Below are 19451 nucleotides of genomic sequence, written 5' to 3'. Positions count from 1 at the left end.
AATATAAGGGAGTTGTACTCCAGTCTAGTAGGTGGCGGTAATACAACATATTGGATGCCAACCGCCGTTAAACCTCATCGAAGAAGAACGTCCATGTTTACATCACTTGACCGGAAATTTAATAAGATAACGTTAGGTGAAATTTTGACTGGAAAATTTAAGTGACTGTAATTTTGGTCATTTTTCAAGGGTATCGTCTGTTTTTAGATTGAGTTGAATGTTTTATTTATTTCGCCTTACAGATCGCTTTGTATCATATTTATTCCAAATAATTTAGTTATTGCTTTCTTTTTTCATCAGCCACATGGGTTTCGCTGTTCTGAGTTGTAAGTTGTGTTAGCTAAGCTAGCTAGCCAAATGTCGAAGCCTGTGTTATTGTCGGTTTACCAAATATTTAAAAAATGTTTTCAAAGCTTGGAGAACAATCAGAAAGTATGGAATTCAGTTTTGGCTGAGTGCAAGCCTTTAATGGTTACACTTGGAAACCTCGAAGAGCAGTTGAGGGCGTTTCAAAAGGTCAAAATCGCCAACACCCCGCTTCACACCTTTCCTGATCTGCACAAGCGTCTTCACTTCAAGCTCCTACAGGCAGTGGACATAGTTTTGGGTAAACTCACGGACAAAATGTAAGATAAATGGTAGCTGACTCCATAAACTCATGAAAAGAGTGCAGAGAGAGCTTGAACACATTTTGAAACCACAAAGGACCCTCTTATTTCTTACAGGTGTTCTCTTCAGTCTGTGCGAGATGCTATCAGTAATCAGGTGTCTGGTGCGTTCCAGTTGTATGAGCAGAATATAGACACCCTTGACCTAGCTACCTGCACCCAGAGATCTGCAGTCGCTCCATCCATCGCTGACATGTTGGAGTGGCTTCAGGATGCGGAGCGTTACTATCGTCGACAGTATCCTTTCTGTGTCACTGCGTTACTGTACCATTACTAGGGGTGCGCAATACATTGTCATTGTGAGTGGGCATGCCTCTCGACTGCATACTACTGAGGAAGGCTTGATGCTGAAACACATCAATTCAGTGTGTGGCATTATACATCTTGAAATCTACCATTTGGTAAAGGTTGTCCTATTGTTGATTTGTGTGAGAAAGATAGTTTTCCTCATCTACATGCACAGGTTTCTGAGAAGAAAGAACTTGCTGCTGACACTGAGGGCTGATGACCTCTCCCTTCTGGAAACTGCTCCCAAGAGATGGGAGTCCCTGGAAACACCCAGTGGAGAGGAGAGAATATCAGGTAAACCTATCAATGGTGCTCTATTTTCTGTATAGTCTCCTGAGTGGCGCAGTGGTCTAAGGCACTGCATCGCAGTGCTAGCTGTGCCACTAGAGATCCTGGTTCGAATCCAGGCTCTGTCGTATCCGGCCGTGACCGGGAGACCCATGGGGCGGCGCGCAATTGGCCCAGCGTCGTCCAGGGTAGGGGAGGGAATGGCCGGCAGGGATGTAGCTCAGTTGATAGAGCATGGTGTTTGCAACGCCAGGGTTGTGGGTTCGTTTCCCACAGGGGGTATGAAAATTTTTTAAATAAAATAATGTAAGTCGCTCTGGATAAGAGCGTCTGCTAAATGACGTAAATGTAATGTATATACTTGTGCTTTCAGAACGTATTCACATCCCTTAACTTTTTCTACATTTTGTTGTGTTACAAAGTGGGATAAAAATTGATGTAATTGTCATTTTTTGTAAACGGTCTACACAAAATACTCTGTCAAAGACGAAGAAAAATTATTTTTTTTAATGTACTTTATGGAAAATGAAACACTAATATATCTTGATTAGATAAGTATTCAACCCCCTGAGTCAATACATGTTAGAATCATGTTAGAATCATCTTTGGCAGCGATTACAGATGTCTTTCTGGGTAAGTCACACCTGGATTGTTAACATTTTGCCCATTATTCTTTAAAAAATGTCAAGGTCTGTCATGTTGGTTGTTGATCAAGCCATTTACAAGTCTTGCAATAGATTTTCAAGCCAATTTAAGTCAAATCTGTACCTAGGCCACTCAGGAACATTCAATGTCGTCTTGGTAAGCAACTCCAGTGTATATTTGGCCTTGTATTTTAAGTAATTGTCCTGCTGAAAGGGGAATTTGTCTCCCAGTGTCTGTTGGAAAACAGACTGAACCAAATTTTCCTCTAGGATTTTGCCTGTGCTTAGCTCTATTTCATTTTATCCTAAAAAACTCCCTAGTCCTTGCTGATGACAAGCATATCATAACATGATGCAGCCACCATCATGCCTGAAAATATGGAGAGTGGTACTCAGTGATGTTGTGTTGGATTTGCCCCAAACATAACGCTTTGTCCCAAACATAACGCTTTTTGTCTTTAGTGCCTTATTGCAAACAGGATGCATGTTTTGGGATATTTTTATTCTGTACAGGCTTCCTTCTTTTCACTCTGTCATTTATTTTAGTATTGTGGAGTAACTACAATGTTGTTGATCCATCCTCAGTTATCCCCTATCACAGCCATTCAATTCTGTAACTGTTTTAAAATCACCATTGGCCTCATAGTGAAATCCCTGAGTGGTTTCCTTCCTCTCCGGCAACTGAGTTAGGAAGGACGCCTGTATCTTTGTAGAGACTGGGTGTATTGATGCACCATCCAAAGTGTAGTTAATAACTGCACCATGCTCAAAGGGATATTCAGTGTCTGTTTTTTAAAAACCAATCTACCAATAGGTGCCCTTCTTTGCGAGGCATTGGAAAAGCTCCCTGGTCTTTGTGGTTGAATCTGTGTTTGAAATTCACTTCTCGACTGAGGGACCTTACATTTAATCGTATGTGTGGGGTACAGAGATGGTGTAGTCATCTGAAAATCAGATTAAACACTATTATTGCACACAGTCCATGCAACTTATTATGGGACTTGTTAAGCACATTTTTACTCCTGAAGTTATTTAGGCGTGCCATCACCAAAGGGTTGAATACTTATTGACGCAAGACATTTCAGGTTTTCATTTTTCATTAATTTGTAAACATTTCTAAAATCATAATTCCACTTTGTCATTATTGGGTATTGTGTGACACAACATCTCAGTTTAATCCATTTTAAATTCACACTGTAACACAACGAAATGTGGAAAAAGTCAAAGGGTGTAAATACTTTCTGAAGGCACTGTAATTACCCTCACCGAATGTAATGAACTAATGTAGTTATTCTGCATCCTCTTTCAGATACACTGTTTAAAGTGTCCTTTTTCATTGAGTCCCAGTGAAAGAGAACTACAAGATGTTTGCAAGAGGACTACCCGGTGGATGTGATTATCTACTTTCAGATGGTCTACAATAACAAGACTCAGTAAAGGGTTGAAGAGTAAAGGAACAGACTGGGTTCAGGTTGACCTTGACTTGGATGTGTCAGCCCTGATAGGTGCAGAGCACCTGACTGGACTGGATGTGAACAAAGGAGAGGACTGAACAAGGCAGAGGACCATGAGGTGGACATAGCATGTCAGAATTGTCACAGAGCTCAGTTACAACAGCAAAGACCTGAGCTAGAATACTATCACTGTTGACTTCTAAGCTAAAAATGTATTGTGGAAAAACAGTTAAAATGTCATGGAGTATATTATGAAAAATAATAAATAGAAAACTTTGTTACACCTCTCTTGCTCCAACTATCTGGTTTATTCAGGATGGCTGCCTTCTCCCCTTTCCTCAGCTCGAACGGTTGGCCCTTGCTAACCTGAAAGATCAAATGAATTTGACAGGAACTCCAATAGCCTATAGGGGGGCTAGATTGAGCCATCACTGCAACAGGAACACGTTTTCTGTATGGAGTTGTGCACAGCTGAACATTTAGCACAGATATGAGGCCCTCAATATGAGGCCCTCAACACATCAGTTTGTCATGAACTAAACATATGTATTAAAATACCCTTGGAAAAATCTGTTTATTCTTTTACAATTTTGATTTATTCAAACTCAATTAAATAGTTCTGAGACAAAATATGTGAAATAATTAAATAGTTATCTGAGAAGAATTGTGAAAGAAAGTAATCACCCCAATCTTCACAACACATGTCACACAAAACTGTAATATCTTAAAGATGTTTATGGTGATTGATGTTGTGTCTTCCAGGCATTCACTGGAGTATTGTGAGCTGTCCATGCACTAATACTATATCACAGTGTAATAAATGTGTAATGAAGTCAAATAAATTAGAATACATGAGGCAGATAATGTTAGGCATAATGGAAAGTCTCAAACAATATGAAGAGATAATTATGCAAATACATTTAGTCGATAAAATACATTTGAAATAAATACACAGTTACAATAAATCAAAATGAATCAGGTTCACAGTAAAAGAGTGAGGGATAACTGTAGAGTTTCAAATCCAATGCTTCCCATCTTCAAAACCTTCCAAGTCACAACTCCTCACCCCCACCCACAGTCACATTGTTTTTCCTTCGCCAGCCTTCTACTTCCTCTTCTCAACCTTGCTCCTTCCCATACTCCAATTCATACATTCATATTCACATATTTTCTCTGACTACACATATTCTTTTAAGGGCACGCTGTTGGAGGTGATAGGTTTCGGAGGATCAGGTGCGAGGGGGGAGGGGCGCAAGTTAGGAAAGCTCCGGCCCATGTATCCCCGGCGGTACTCCCCTCCTCCCCTCTCGATATGGGGGCAGGTGCTGCTCAGCACGGCCCCGCTGATCATCAGAATAACTGCAGATGCCCAACCCAGGTAGATAGCCTGGCCCAGCTCTCGCTTGTACATGACAGGCACGTTGGGGTTGTAGAAGTCCTGGACCACCGTGTTTGCGGTCCAGGAGACGGGCACCAGCACGCACAGGCCCGTCAGGATGAATAGCACGCCGCCGGAGAGGGCGATGCCCGCCTTGGCACGGCGGTCGTCGCCAGCGCACGTGGTGCACTTCATGCCACAGCAGGACACGGTGCAGGACAGCCAGCCCAGGAAGATGGCCACACACATGAGGGCACGAGCTGCCTGGAGGTCCGGGGGCAGAGCCAGCATGGAGTCGTAGGTCTTGCACTGCATGTGGCCTGTGGTCTGGTAGATGCAGTTCATCCAGATGCCCTCCCACTTAATCTCGGAGGTGAGGATGTTGCTGCCGATGAAGGCTGACACTTTCCACTGAGGCAAGGCTGTCACAGCGATGGCCATGACCCAACCTGTCACTGCGCAGGTGAAGCTGATCAGCTGCATGCCTGTGTTGACCATGATGGCTGCTCTCGATGTCTTCTGACCTCCACCTGAAACTGACCTTTAATACACTTGTCTATGTCCTCTTTCTCACTTCAAGGCCCACTCCTTTGCTACACCTGCCCTCTCTGTCTGGGCCTTTCACAATCCTGAATTTGAGTCACTCACTGTCCTGTCTTAAACTGCTTTCCCTTCTCAAGCTTCTTATTTCTCTGTGTTTCTTTTCAACATCTAGTCCGATGTCTTCAACTCTGCGTTTTTCAACTTTTACAGTTTTTTTGCCCGGTGATCGTCTTCTCTTCCTCCACCACCATCCGTCACTCCTAGCTCACTTTCCCCCTCTTTCGAACCGATGAATTATTGAAGAGTCAATAGCTGTGCAGCCACTTATGGAAGCTCACCTGTTTTCAATTGATCAAGCTTCAGAAACGGCACGATCAGGCCCAGTGGGGTTCTGGGTAGGGTACAATTGATGTCATCCACTTCTGTCAGCAGCTCTGGCCCTGTAACCTCACACTAACCCAAGCACTGAGCTGATCAAGGTGTAGCCTTACCTAGATGGGTCAGGCTGATAAAACCTGATATTCGATTCAGGGACGTCGCTGAAGATGTATGCTATCGCTGGAAGTAAAAAACGACTGATACAGACCTCTATGAGAAAAAAGTTCCACAGAAGATAAACAAAACATTAACAGATTTCTTGATAAAACACAAATAGGGCTTTGTCCAAATCTGGCCTTTGTCCAAGTGCATCCTAAATTAGCCTCCAAATGAACCAAAGCTTGATGGTTGATGCCAAAGCTGTTTCACCGCTACAGCTTAAATGGTGTTATGATGGTGTCTTAGAGAACACAGCCTTGGAGAGTGAAGAGGCATCTGCCGCTGGCGCCTGTTGAAGTGTCTTCGTCACAATGCTCACAAAGGGCTCAGAGCCTGCCGAGGCCACTTCAGACTTGACGCAGGTTCAGCTTTCTGCCCTTCCCCCCCAATGCACACAAACCCAAATGGGTCAGTCCAGTCCGGGTGTTAGGGTATAGATAGCAGGCAAGACCACTTAGTCAAACTGCCAGATAAGTGGAATAGTAGGTCCGTCCCTCCCATCTTCAGAACAACCTCAGTTTACCGTCAACCTGTGAGAGCAACACCGTGCCTGGAAAGAGAGAGAGAGCGAGAGGGAACGAGACAGTACAGGGGGAGGGAGAGAGGGGGAGAGTGGTGCCTGTAGGTGGATCAATCAACACAAAGACAATCCAGGGAGCTTCTACAATGGGGCTTAAATGCTCTGCTTTGCGCTACATGGCTCTAAATTAGCTTTTACAACTCTGCTTTTTGTCTGGGGGGTTGCAGTGAAAGGGAGAAATGGCTAAAAAGGGGGCTAGGTGGAGTGACTTGTTTGCGAGCAGAATGAACCAGACTACAAAGCTGAACACCCACGTGAGAAATACAGCTCAGGTGTAAGCATTCACTCTCCATCTAAGGGATGGAGAACAGTGGTGTTACCTAAGCAAGTCTTCTTAAATATACTCACAAAAAATAAGTGTTGAGTGTAATTTATCCATTGAGGTAGTTTCAGTTTCTTTTCATTCAAGAGAGTTTGAATCAATGTATATGGTCACAAAGCACTGGTCTTACATATCAAGGGCTGATATCCCACCTTATGGATTATATCAATGGATTTACATTGTTTACTGCTGACTTCAGTTAACTGTGTGATTGTGATGGAGAACAAATTCTTTATTTTGCTTATCAGTTTGTTTCTGATCTCGCGCTCACTACATCTCATTGAACCTTGGTGTGCCTATGTTGATTAATAAAATAGTATGGTAACAAGATCTGCGGTTCGAGTTTCCTTTCTCGTGTGAGTGTGACCTCCTTTCCTAGGCAACGGTGGTCATGACAACAGCACGGGACACAGGAAATGGAAGAGGAGGGGTAATGATACAACGAGAGAGGGGGAGAGAGGAGAGAGGATAGGGGAGCACAGGCTAACGATAGCTGTCCATTGTGAATGAGACATTTGCCCGTGGTACTGCATATGATGACTACCACAGCACAAGAGCAGCCTATAGCGGAAATCCACTGGAATCATTAGCACACGCACAAAAGAATACATGAAAGTCAAAATAAATGTTTCACACCTAAATATATTGCCAGGTTAGAATTTTTTGTCTAGTCGGTGCTTCACAGGCTGTACACACACAGCACATGTTTGACGGAACAGGCTGTGCCCACCCTAATACACAATAGCAGTAAATTATTCAAGATGGACATCCCTGATTTAATGTAATAATCTCCAGATAGTTGTATCAGCTGTCAAGTCCCCTTTAGACTCCAGATTTACAATTTATCTTTGGTACGTGATAGTGGCATTGTCATAAAATGATAGTCTGACAGCTTATTTTGTTAACCTAAACTGAGTAAGGAGGGGTTTTTCAGGAGTCCCATCTCCTCAGACTGCTATTACTCAGCCAATGAGCTGATAACTGACCTGTTCTGCCCATTGAGAGAATCATGCCATCTACTGACACATGAATGTAGTACATCTAGTGGTGATTGTAGATTAGTTCTATTATACTGTGCATTCAATTATCTAGTGGCAGCCCTGTAATCACACAACTCATTTATTAGTAAGAATACATTGTAAATGGAGTAGAAGACTAGCATTTGCCCTTTGTGTCATGTGTGGTGTTGGGGTAAAAAGAAGGAATAAAGAGAGGAAACAGCAGCGTATGATATAGGCATAAAATACCAATTTATTACTTTGCACAATAACACAAATATTCCCTGCAGGCAAAAAAAAAATGTTTTTTAAACATGTCACATAGCAATACAGCGAGTGATTAGGCACCCTTGTGGGAGGGGCCTGAGGAAGCCCCACCCCCTCCCCAGCAGGTCAGACAGGGTACCTTTCTATTGCTATTGGACAGTCACACAGCTCAGACCACCAGCAGAGAAAACAGCAGAGCTACACACCAGAATAAAGAACAAAATTAAATTACACTTACACAATGTCAAATAACAAACCTGTAGTCATTATATCAAAGAGGAATTAAAAAATAAATCATGCTCTCTTTCAAACGGGGCACAAAAAGTATGGATCGTTAAAAAGGTTAAAAAGAGGTATTCCTGTGGCCGTGGACGCCTTGGGCCGAGGCCCCCCACAGAGAGGAAGTGCGCTTGTGTGGGTGGCCAGCAGGGTGGCGCCACGGGACAGGAGAGCCCCAAGAGGCGTGGCAGGGGCACAAACCAGGAAGTGGAGGCCTAAATGGACGCTACACTGGGGCCTGTGCGGGGGCGAGGGTTCAAGTCTTTACCGGGCCCACGTTTGAAGAAAGTACCTCGTTTGTCTTCGGGCCACGACGCAAAGGCTCGAACGCTCCGCCTCCAGCGGCCTGTGCCTCCGTTTTTGTACTCACATTTGTGTAGGAATCTTTAAAATACGTCTTGAGGAGACTGGACAATATTGCTAGCCTATAACAGTCTCACTAAATTAATAAACATTTACCATAATTTTTTTCTCCTTCTGTCTCTTAATAAATATGATTCTAGAGATTTTTTAGGGACAATACTCTGGCATGCAGGCGAGCAAAGTCTAAAATGTTTTTACCTTTTTTTTAAATTCTCAGAGCCTAAAGAGCTAGTCCACCGAATGCACATTCCCACTGATTGATACAGGCTAAAAACAAGTTACAGAAACACAAACTGCGATAGAGAGCAGACCAACAGCCATGTCGACAAGAAGAATTATAGCTTTTTCCTCATTCGAAACTGTATTTAGGGTTAATATTGCTTTGCAATGATAATATGTTCAAAACTGGGGAGTCATCACCGCCTTTGGATCCCTGCTAGGAGACCACACCCACATCCTGGACACTCCTCCAGTCTGGTCACACCCACAGGGACACACTGCAGACTACAACACCAGGCTGAATCACCGCAGCACCCTTGCCGTGTGGGAAAACGAGTGCATGTCTTCTCAATAGCTTAGCCACGCCCCTCAAACTTATTGCATGCAACGCCTGGACCGCCACCATGCTCCTCTCCCATAGGCCAGCGCCCACACCCTCAACAGGTAGGCGCTCAAACTCATTCATAGCAAACCTGCTGCTTTACGGATGGTTTATTACAAAAGGGTTTTTTCGCTGAGCCGACCCCCCGACGAGGCATTCACGCCGCCGTCGACCCCCCCGCCCCATCCTCACCGCGAGGGGGAGCGGTCTTGCACGACCATAACCACGACTGTGGTTAAATAGGATCTTTAACCACGGTCGTGACTGGTCAGGTGTCATTAGATCCAAGGGCAGTGCTTATGCTTTATGTCAATTAATATCTGGTGTTAAAAACCTTATTTAATACAAATAAAATTAAAAAAACACCATAAGTTTAGACTTGGATAGATATACTTGTTCAAATACACACAAACCGTAATAGAAACACTATGAAGTTCTAAAGATGTAACTCATTGCCTATTGCATACCTCTTTTTACCACTCCATCTGTCCCAGTTTCTTCCTAATGCCAGCTCTGATTGTCACCTTTCATCCATTCGAACCGAAACCCCCTGCTGCCAACAGTACTCACCAGATGAGCACTGACGGCAGCCTCCTGTTTTACCAGTCAGGGGTAACGGTGATAGCTCAACACAGAATTTTCCCTACTGGAGAACACAGCCAAACCCTTCCCTACTACCATAAACTACTACATAACTGAGGAGCAGAAGGGTGCATAAACTACACCTTGGGCCTCCCTCCACCGCAGGCCACACCTTGGGCCTCCCTCCACCGCAGGCCACACCTTGGGCCTCCCTCCACCGCAGGCCACACCTTGGGCCTCCCTCCACCGCAGGCCACACCTTGGGCCTCCCTCCACCGCAGGCCAGAATGCTACAAAGTGTCCAACTCTAAACCCAGCTACTGATCTCCTAACTACACATCTGGTTGCTGCCGGTCTGATAATTATCATAATCGTAGATAAGAACATTAACAACAACAATAAGAACAACATCAAATATACCAACTATGTCTGAACAATAGTTAAGATTAGCCACAAAAAACGGTTTTATATTAAACTCTTACAAATTCTGCTTTTTGATTCTTATGTATAAATGCATAAAAGTAAGAGAGAGTGCCCTCTGTTGCTTGCCTAGCGTCCCGGGTCAGTGCAATGAATTGGCCGGTAGCAAAAGGAGACCCCAAAAGTTAAGTGAATGCGCTTTCCGGCTCCAAAAAATTCAGACGACTAGCGCCTTGCTAGAAAACATGCTCCACCCCAACAATGTCATAACCATTGAGACAAACAAGTTTAAGGGATGGATCCCCTTCCTCACAGGGGGCACCAACTAAGGCGGCTTAGCCCAATGCCGTAACCCCTCACGAAGCTCTCAACCATTCAATAGGTCCCAATGCCCAGTCAGTCACACCGGCTAAACCACGGTTGCTACTGCTACTCATATACCCACCAGCCTCTGTGAAGCCTGTATAGTTCAATCTGTTCTATAGATGTAAATATTTAGATATATGTAATGTGTGAATATAAAAACATCAAATCTGAGGCATTTACAGCAGTTATTCGTCTTGATTTTCCCTTTACAATTCAGTGGCCTGCCATGAAAACACACGCACGCAAAAACACACACTCACATGTATATACACAAACACACATACTTATTCTTCGCTAACTGGGAGAAGAAAGAGTCATGGGTATGGATACCCAGGTGACCTCGCTTGTAAAAGACGGGAGAAAAGGAGAAAGGAAAAACATGATCATAAAAAGGAAAAAAATATATATTCTCAAAAGGTCCACCCCACCCATGTTTCCATGCAAACTTCCCATGACCCCCCCACCCCAAGACCTTGTGACAGATTTTCGCCCAAAGGGGCTTTGAGGTAAAAAGTAGACAGAGTCCTGCTTAGCTAAGAGAGCTAAGAGCTGCCACTGACGATTGCCGTCTGTCCGCTCCGTTGCTCAGTGTTACAAACAACAACAAAAAACACATTCAAAACCGAACCCCCCCCCCCCCCCCAAAATGGCTCAACTTGTGTATGCGTGTATTTTGCTTTCTCTGTACATCGGAAACCCCAACGGTCTCTCAGTGCCAGATTGCTGGTAGAGGGCGGCTCGATCGGGAATGCCGGATGTCGTTTTTCCGAAAAGGAAAATACTCCATTGGCACACTTCACTGGCTTCGAACCGCTTTGGTGCAGATCAAGACGCAAGAGAGAGAAAGATAGAGACTGGCAAAAAGAGAGAGAGAGAGAGAAAAGACAGAATTGCGCCCATTGCTGGTGTGGCTCAGGCAAAGTACATGGTGTGCTGGGTATCATAGTGGATCTGGACTGCCTTGGCCAGGGCCAGGGGGTCCCGACCGTTACTCTGGCCCGACACATGGCTGCCCTCCGCACTGCAGGACAGGACGAGAGAGAGGGGTCAGATACATGATAAAGTAACAGAAACAAGAGCACAAAACCCCTCCTGTTTGGTTCCACCATTACAACTATGGTCATTTTGAACAAAATCTACCATAATGTATTTGCATCAACATGACAAAACAAAAATGGTATATTCAGTAAAGCTACACGCATAATATATTGCAAATATAAATCTAACGTATAGGGAAACTAATACAGCTCATCAGTGTCTGTTCAGGCCAAAATAACATTTTATGTACAGTGCCCTCTGTAATTATTGGGACAGTGAAGCATTTATTCTTATTTTGGCTCTATGCTCCAAAAGTTTGGATTTGAAATCAAACAATGACCATGGGGTTAAAGTGCAGACGGTCAGCTTTAATTTGAGGGTATTTTCATCCATATCGAGTGAACCATTTAGAAATTACAGCACTTTCTGTACATAGTCCCCCCTATTTTAGGGGACCAAAAGTATTGGGACAAACTCTACAAATTTGTTGGATGCACTTGCTGTTTGTTTCAGATTATTTTGTGCCCAATAGAAATGAATGGTAAATAATGTATTGTGTCATTTTGGAGTCACTTGTATTGTTAATAAGAATAGAACGTTTCTAAACACTTCTACATTCATGTGGATGCTACCATGGTTACGGATAATCCTGAATGAATCGTGAGTAATGATGATTGAGAAAGATGCACAAATATCATACCCCCCCCCAAAAAAAATGCTAACCTCCCCTGTTATTGTAATGTTGAGAGGTTAGCATGTCTTGGGGGTATGATATTTGTGCGTCTAACTTTCTCACTCATCATTATTCACGATTCATTCAGGTAGCCTCCACATTAATGTTAAAGTGTTCAGAAACATATTCTATTGTTATTTACAATAAAAGTGACTCTAATAAAAGCCCTCCGTTTTCAGAACTTGTATCTTGCCACTTTCATCATTACCTGTCATGGTCTTTGTCCACCAGGTGGTAGCGGGCGCGGAAGGCCACTAGCCTGGCGTAGTAGGCTGGCGCAGGGATGGAGACTGAGCGGGTGCAGCGGACGTAGGTGTGGCACAGCTGGTAGGTGAGCAGCTGGAGCTCGTCGGCCGTGAAGCAGTTGTCGTCCCACAGGACGTGGTAATGAGAGGGCCGGCTGGTGCCCTGGATCCCAGCATGGCTGCACAGGTAGAAGTCAAACTCGGAGGGGTGGGTGATTGTGCTGTCCACCGTGGTTCCGGCTGGGACGTTGCCACTCTTTCCAACCTGTAGGGGGAGATAGTTGCGATTACAGACACTGGACATGCTGGAGTGCTAGCTGAAAAGAGGCTAACTCTCTTTGCAACCCCTCTATAACTTCGGCTGTGTCTAAATCACGAATGTAGTGAAATGTCAGCTCAGATACTACTCCAAAGATGGGAGTTTTGAGAGATGCATTAAAAGTATTGGAACACTGCCAAAGCCCTCGATACCCGCCCTCATGTAGTAACGCATGTAGACGTTGCCCCTAACCACAGGTACAGGGTCAGATGTCGTTTCATCCCCTAATGGCTTACAGTTGGGTAATCAGATCCTAGACCTGCGGTTAATTGCACCCTCTACATCAGGGGTGTCAAACTCAATTCCTGGAGGGTTGCGTGTCTGCGGGTTTTCGCTCCTCCCTGTACTTGATCGTTCATTTAAGGTAATTGCTTAGGAAGTCCCCTCAAAAACCAGCAGACACACAGTCCTCCAGGAATTGAGTTTGACACCTCTGCTCTACATGGATCTCCACTCACCCTCTCGGCCTTGTCAGAGCAGAAGAGGCGGGTGTGGTGGCGTTTCTGAACCACAATGTAAGTGATGCCCGGACGGTAGTCCTCCTCCAGGCTGATACAGGCCTTCCTGATGGCTATCAGCTCCGGCCACGCCACCTACACAGTCACCCACACACACAGGGGGAAGAGATAGAAACAGTGAGCTTCACATTGCATGGAAACATTTATTGATATGATTCTCTGGTTGAGGCAAAGTTGGCTGCGTTTACACAGGCAGCCTAATTCTGACCTTTTGCCCAATTATTGGGCAAAGATCTGATCCGATTGGTCAAAATACCAAAAATTGGGCAAAAGATCAGAATTGGGCTGCCTGTGTAAACGCAGTGAGATGCTATATCCAGGGCACTGTGACACAAATCACTAGGGACCAAACTTTTTTAAATAGTTGTAGAGACAGGCTCCAATTGGAGAGGGAGGTCCGTCTGGATATACTTTGAGCCACTATTGAACCGTCAATGCCCATGTCCAACACTGACAGGAGACCATGGTTTTGCTGGGGTGCAAGGGGCTGCACCTTTTAACCCCCTTTGAGGAGTACTGATGGCATATGCTACCCTTTATAACACTTAAGGTAATGCAAAAGGGCTGCGAATTCAAACCTTAGACATTTCAACAAAGAACACTCACTGCTTAAAGGGATAAGCAGCCACCGACTCAATATGAGAAATCATATTGCAATGTAATTCAACGGTCAATTCAGAACAGAGAGTCAAAACTGAAAACGTCACCCTCCCAGTTACCCCCCCCATCACCTGTTTCATTTGGCCCTCAGACACGCCGCCACGGTAGTAGATGATGCGTGTGGGCTTGAAGCGCGTGGACTTGTAGAACTGGATGAGCAGCTCGCGCACCATGTTGGTCAGGTCCTGGATGACCTCCTGGCTGTACAGCTGCTCCTGGGACAGGTCCTGGCGCGACGTCTGCACGCGCACTGTTGCACAGTAGCGGCTGGGGTGGCCGTCCATGCTGCCCACCACCGCCGCGATGGAGGGCTTCTTGCCGTCTCCGGCTGGAGGGTGAGTGACGTCCGCCCCCAGGAAGATAACAGGTTGCTGGAACACAGAGGGTCTGGAGGTGGGGAGAGGAGGTTGTTGAAATTTATTTTTAAAGGACAGAGATGGCAAATAAAATAAACGTACAGTTATGGTGTGTGTGTGTGTGTGTGTGTGTGTGTGTTGCTTTGCTCTCAGAGAGGAGGTATAGGTCTTTCGCACAATACAGAATACATTTGAGAATTGATTGACATGTTATGGACACCAGAATGTGCATAGGCAATTGTATGTTGTGTGGGTGTATTGCGCTTTCATTGATGACTAAGCAGTGGGCTGTTTTACTCCCAGTTTTACTGCATCAGTGTTGCCTTTAGGCAATTTCGTCAAAGCCATGAAGGCTTGGAAGACCATCGTGAGAACATCACTTGCAGCGAGACACAATCTTGAGTATACTACACTGAACAAAATATAAACACAACATGTAAAGTGTTGGTTTCATGTGCTGAAATAAAAAAAATCCCTGACATTTTCCATACACACAAAAAGCTTATTTCTCTCAAATTTTGTGCACAGATTTGTTTACATCCCTGTTAGTGAGCATTTCTCCTTTGCAAAGGTAATCCATCCACCTGACAGGTGTGGCATATCAAGCTGATTAAACAGCATGATCATTACACAGGTGCACCGTGTGCTGGGGACAATAAAAGGCAACTCTAAAATGTGCAGTTTTGTCACACAACACAATGCCACAGATGTCTCAAGTTGAGGGAGCCTGCAATTGGCATGCTGACTGCAGGAATGTCCACCAGAGCTGTTGCCAGAGAATTGAATGTTAATTTCTCTAAAATAAGCTGCCCTCCAACATCATTTTAGAGAATTTGGCAGTACGTCCAACCAGTCTCACAATCGCAAACCACTTTTAACCACACCAGCCCAGGACCTCCACATACGGCTTCTTCAACTGTGGGATCGTCTGAGGGAGGGTGGGGGGTGCTGAGGAGTATTTATGTCTGTAATAAAGCCCTTTTGTGGAGAAAACCTCATTCTGATTGGCTGGGCCTGGCTCCCCAGTGGGTGTGCCTGGCTGCCCATGGCTGCACCCCTGCCAAGTCATGTGAAATCCATAGATTAGGGCCTAATTAAATTATTTCAATTGACTGATTTCCTTATATGAACTGTAACTCAGTAAAATCTTTGAAATTGTTGCATGTTGCGTTTATATTTTTGGTCAGTATATACAGTACCAGTTAAAAGTTTGGACACACCTACTCATTCAAGGGTTTTTCTTTATTTTTACTATTTTCTACATTGTAGAATAATAGTTTAGACATCGGAACTATGAAATAACAAGTGTTAAACAAATCAAAAAATATTTTATATTTGAGATTCTTCAAAGTAGCCACCCTTTGCCTTGATAACAGCTTTGCACACTCTTGGCATTCTCTCAACCAGCTTCCTGTTAAAAAGTTCATTTGTGGAATTTATTTAATTAATGCATTTGAGCCAATCAGTTGTGTAGTGACAAGGTAGGGGTGGTCTACAGAAGACAGCCCTATTTGGTAAAAGATCAAGTCCATATTATGGAAAGAACAGCTCAAATAAGCAAAGAAAAACAACAGTCCATCATTACTTTAAGACATGAAGGTCAGTCAATATTTACATTTACATCATTTAGCAGACGCTCTTATCCGGAGCGACTTACAAATTGGTGCATTCACCTTATAGCCAGTGGGAAAACCACTGGCTTTTTTTTGGGGGGGTAGAAGGATTACTTTATCCTATCCCAGGTATTCCTTAAAGAGGTGGGGTTTCAAGTGTCTCCGGAAGGTGGTGAGTGACTCCGCTGTCCTGGCGTCGTGAGGGGAGCTTGTTCCACCATTGGGGTGCCAGAGCAGCGAACAGGTTTGACTGGGCTGAGCGGGAACTGTGCTTCCGCAGAGGTAGGGAGCCAGCAGGCCAGAGGTGGATGAACGCAATGCCCTCGTTTGGGTGTAGGGACTGATCAGAGCCTGAAGGTACGGAGGTGCCGTTCCCCTCACAGCTCCGTGAGGCAAGCACCATGGTCTTGTAGCAGATGCAAGCTTCAACTGGAAGCCAGTGGAGTGTGCGGAGGAGCGGGGTGACGTGGAGAGAACTTGGGAAGGTTGAACACCAGACGGGCTGCGGCATTCTGGATGAGTTGTAGGGGTTTAATGGCACAGGCAGGGAGCCCAGCCAACAGCGAGTTACAGTAATCCAGACGGGAGATGACAAGTGCCTGGATTAGGACCTGTGCCGCTTCCTGTGTAAGGCAGGGTCGTACTCTCCGAATGTTGTAGAGCATGAACCTACAGGATCGGGTCACCGCCTTGATGTTAGGACAATATAGAACATTTCAAGAACTTTGAAAGTTTCTTCAAGTGCAGTCGCAAAAACCATCAAGCACTATGATGAAACTGGCTCTCGTGAGGACCACCACAGGAAAATAAGACCCAGAGTTACCCCTGCTGCAGAGGATAGGTTCATTGAAGTTACCAGGCTCAGAAATTGCAGCCCAAATAAATGCTTCACAGAGTTCAAGTAACAGACATGAACTGTTCAGAGGAGAATGCGTGAATCAGGCCTTCATGGTCGAATTGCTGCAAAGAAACCACTACTAAAGGACACCAATAAGAAGAAGAGACTTGCTTGGGTCAAGAAACACGAGCAATGGACATTAGACCGGTGGAAATCTGTTCTTTGGTCTGATGAGTCCAAATTTTAGATTTTGGTTCCAACCACCGTCTTTGTGAGACGCAGAGCAGGTGAACGGATGATCTCCGCATGTGTGGTTCCCACTGTGAAGCATGGAGGTGGTGTGATGGTATGGGGGTGCTTTGCTGGTAACACTGTCAGTGATTTATATAGAATTCAAGGCACACTTAACGAGCATGGCTACCACAGCATTCTGCAGCGATACGGGCTTAGTGGGACTATCATTTGATTTTCAAAAGGATAATGACCCAACACATCTCCAGGCTGTGTAAGGGCTATTTGACCAAGAAGGAGAGTGATGGAGTGCTGCATCAGATGACCTGGCCTCCACAATCACCTGACCTCAACCCAATTGAGCTGGTTTGAGAGGAGTTGGACCGCAGAGTGAAGGAAAAGCAGCCAACAAGTGCTCAGCATGTGTGGGAACTCCTTCTAGACTGTTGGAAAAGCATTCCAAGTGAAGCTGGTTGAGAGAATGCCAAGAGTGTGCAAAGCTGTCATCAAGGCAAAGGGTGGCTACTTAGAAAAATCTAAAATATATTTTGATTTGTTTAACACTTCTTTGGTTACTACATGATTCCATGTGTTATTTCATAGTTTTGATGTCTTCGCTATTATTCTACAATGTAAAAAATCAAGAAAAACCCTTGAATGAGTAGGTGTGTCCAAACCTTTGACTGGTACTGTATGTGTATGTGTGTGTATATACAAACACATACACACACACATATACAGTTGAAGTCAGTTAGGACATCTACTTTGTGCATGACAAGTAATTTTTCCAACAATTGTTTACAGACAGATCATTTCACTTATAATTCACTGTATCACAATTCCAGTGGGTCAGAAGTTTACATGCACTAAGTTGACTGTGCCTTTAAACAGCTTGGAAAATTCCAGAAAATTATGTCATGGCTTTAGAAGCTTCTGATAGGCTAATTGACATCATTTGAGTCAATTGGAGGTGTACCTGTGGATGCATTTCAAGGCCTACCTTCAAACTCAGTGCCTCTTTGCTTGACATCATGGGAAAATCAAAAGAAATCAGCCAAGACCTCAGGAAAAATTTTTTTAGACCTCCACAGGTCTGTTTCATCCTTAGGAGCAATTTCCAAATGCCTGAAGGTACCACGTTCATTGTACAAACACCATGGGACCACGCAGCCGTCATACCGCTCAGGAAGGAGACGCGTTCTGTCTCCTAGAGATGAACGTACTTTGGTGCGAAAAGTGCAAATCAATCCCAGAACAACAGCAAAGGACCTTGTGAAGATGCTGGAGGAAACAGGTACAAAAGTATCTATATCCACACTAAAACAAGTCCTATATCGACAACCTGAAAGGCCGCTCAGCAAGGAAGAAGCCACAGCTCCAAAACCGCCATAAAAAAGCCAGACTATGGTTTGCAACTTCACATGGGGACAAAGATCGTACTTTTTGGAGAAATGTCCTCTGGTCTGATGAAACAAAAATAGAACTGTTTGGCCTTAATGACCATCGTTATGTTTGGAGGAAAAAGGGGAAGGCTTGCAAGCCGAAGAACATCATCCCAACCGTGAAGCACAGGGGTGGCAGCATCATGCTGTGGGGGTGCTTTGCTGCAGGAGGGACTGGTGCACTTCACAAAATAGATGGCATCATGAGGAAGGAAGATTATGTGGATATATTGAAGCAACATATCAAGACATCAGTCAGGAAGTTAAAGCTTGGTCGCAAATGGGGTCTTCCAAATGGACAATGACCCCAAGCATACTTCCAAAGTTGTGGCAAAATGGCTTAAGAACAACAAAGTCAAGGTATTGGACTGGCCATCACAAAGCCCTGACCTCAATCCTATAGAACATTTGTGGGCAGAACTGAAAAAGCGTGTGCGAGCAAGGAGGCCTACAAACCTGACTCAGTTACACCAGCTCTGTCAGGAGGAATGGGCCAAAATTCACCCAACTTATTGTGGGAAGCTTGTGGAAGGCTACCCAAAACGTTTGACCCAAGTTAAACAATTTAAAGGCAATGTTACCAAATACTAGTTGACTGTATGTAAATTCTGACCCACTGGGCATGTGATAAAAGAAACAAAAACTGAAATAAATCATTCTCTCTACTATTATTCTGACATTTCACATTCTTAAAATAAAGTGGTGATCCTAACTGACCTAAGACAGGGAACTTTTACTAGGATTAAATGTCAGGAATTGTGAAAAACTGAGTTTAAATGTATTTGGCTAAGGTGTGTGTAAACTTCCGACTTCAACTGTGTGTGTGTATGTATGTATATATATATATATATGTACGCAAGCGCGACAAAAATCAGGAATG

General features: G+C 44.4%; 3 protein-coding genes and 1 non-coding gene across 8 annotated transcripts in view; 1 reads left to right on the top strand and 3 right to left on the bottom strand.

Moving 5' to 3' along the window:
* The first annotated feature begins 49 nt into the window (after positions 1–49).
* On the top strand, positions 50–3625 carry LOC121571489 (uncharacterized protein C1orf109 homolog). The gene is made up of 4 exons (XM_041882976.2): positions 50–626; positions 726–905; positions 1132–1250; positions 3198–3625. Exons 1-4 carry the CDS (start codon positions 358–360, stop codon positions 3236–3238), a joined length of 609 nt encoding a protein of 202 aa, XP_041738910.2. The 5' UTR covers positions 50–357; the 3' UTR covers positions 3239–3625.
* Positions 3626–3708: 83 nt separating this feature from the next.
* Positions 3709–6334, bottom strand: LOC121571488 (claudin-9-like). The gene has a single exon (XM_041882974.2). It carries the CDS (start codon positions 5216–5218, stop codon positions 4520–4522), a length of 699 nt encoding a protein of 232 aa, XP_041738908.1. The 5' UTR covers positions 5219–6334; the 3' UTR covers positions 3709–4519.
* A 1594-nt stretch (positions 6335–7928) lies between these two features.
* Positions 7929–19451, bottom strand: part of LOC121571490 (protein argonaute-4-like) — a 50047-nt gene continuing 38524 nt past the window's right edge. For 4 of the 5 annotated variants that reach the window (XM_045221773.1, XM_045221774.1, XM_045221775.1 and 1 more), the window contains exons 14-17: positions 14163–14478; positions 13372–13506; positions 12558–12859; positions 7929–11599 (exon numbers count right to left, since the gene is read on the bottom strand). In XM_045221773.1, coding sequence (XP_045077708.1) covers positions 11491–11599; positions 12558–12859; positions 13372–13506; positions 14163–14478 — 862 coding nt within the window. In that variant the 3' untranslated portion in view covers positions 7929–11490. The remainder of the gene's footprint in view (positions 11600–12557; positions 12860–13371; positions 13507–14162; positions 14479–19451) is intronic. The other variant, XR_006661296.1, reaches the window with a different exon arrangement.
* Positions 14752–14832, bottom strand: LOC121573136. Its single transcript, XR_006002000.1, has one exon. It is a non-coding gene; the product is annotated as a small nucleolar RNA SNORD35 (small nucleolar RNA).

Source organism: Coregonus clupeaformis, chromosome 8 (assembly GCF_020615455.1).
Source record: "Coregonus clupeaformis isolate EN_2021a chromosome 8, ASM2061545v1, whole genome shotgun sequence".
NCBI classification, from domain to species: Eukaryota; Metazoa; Chordata; class Actinopteri; order Salmoniformes; family Salmonidae; genus Coregonus; species Coregonus clupeaformis.
The sequence above is the reverse complement of the archived record's forward strand: the minus strand, read 5'-3'. Positions and strand labels throughout refer to the sequence as shown.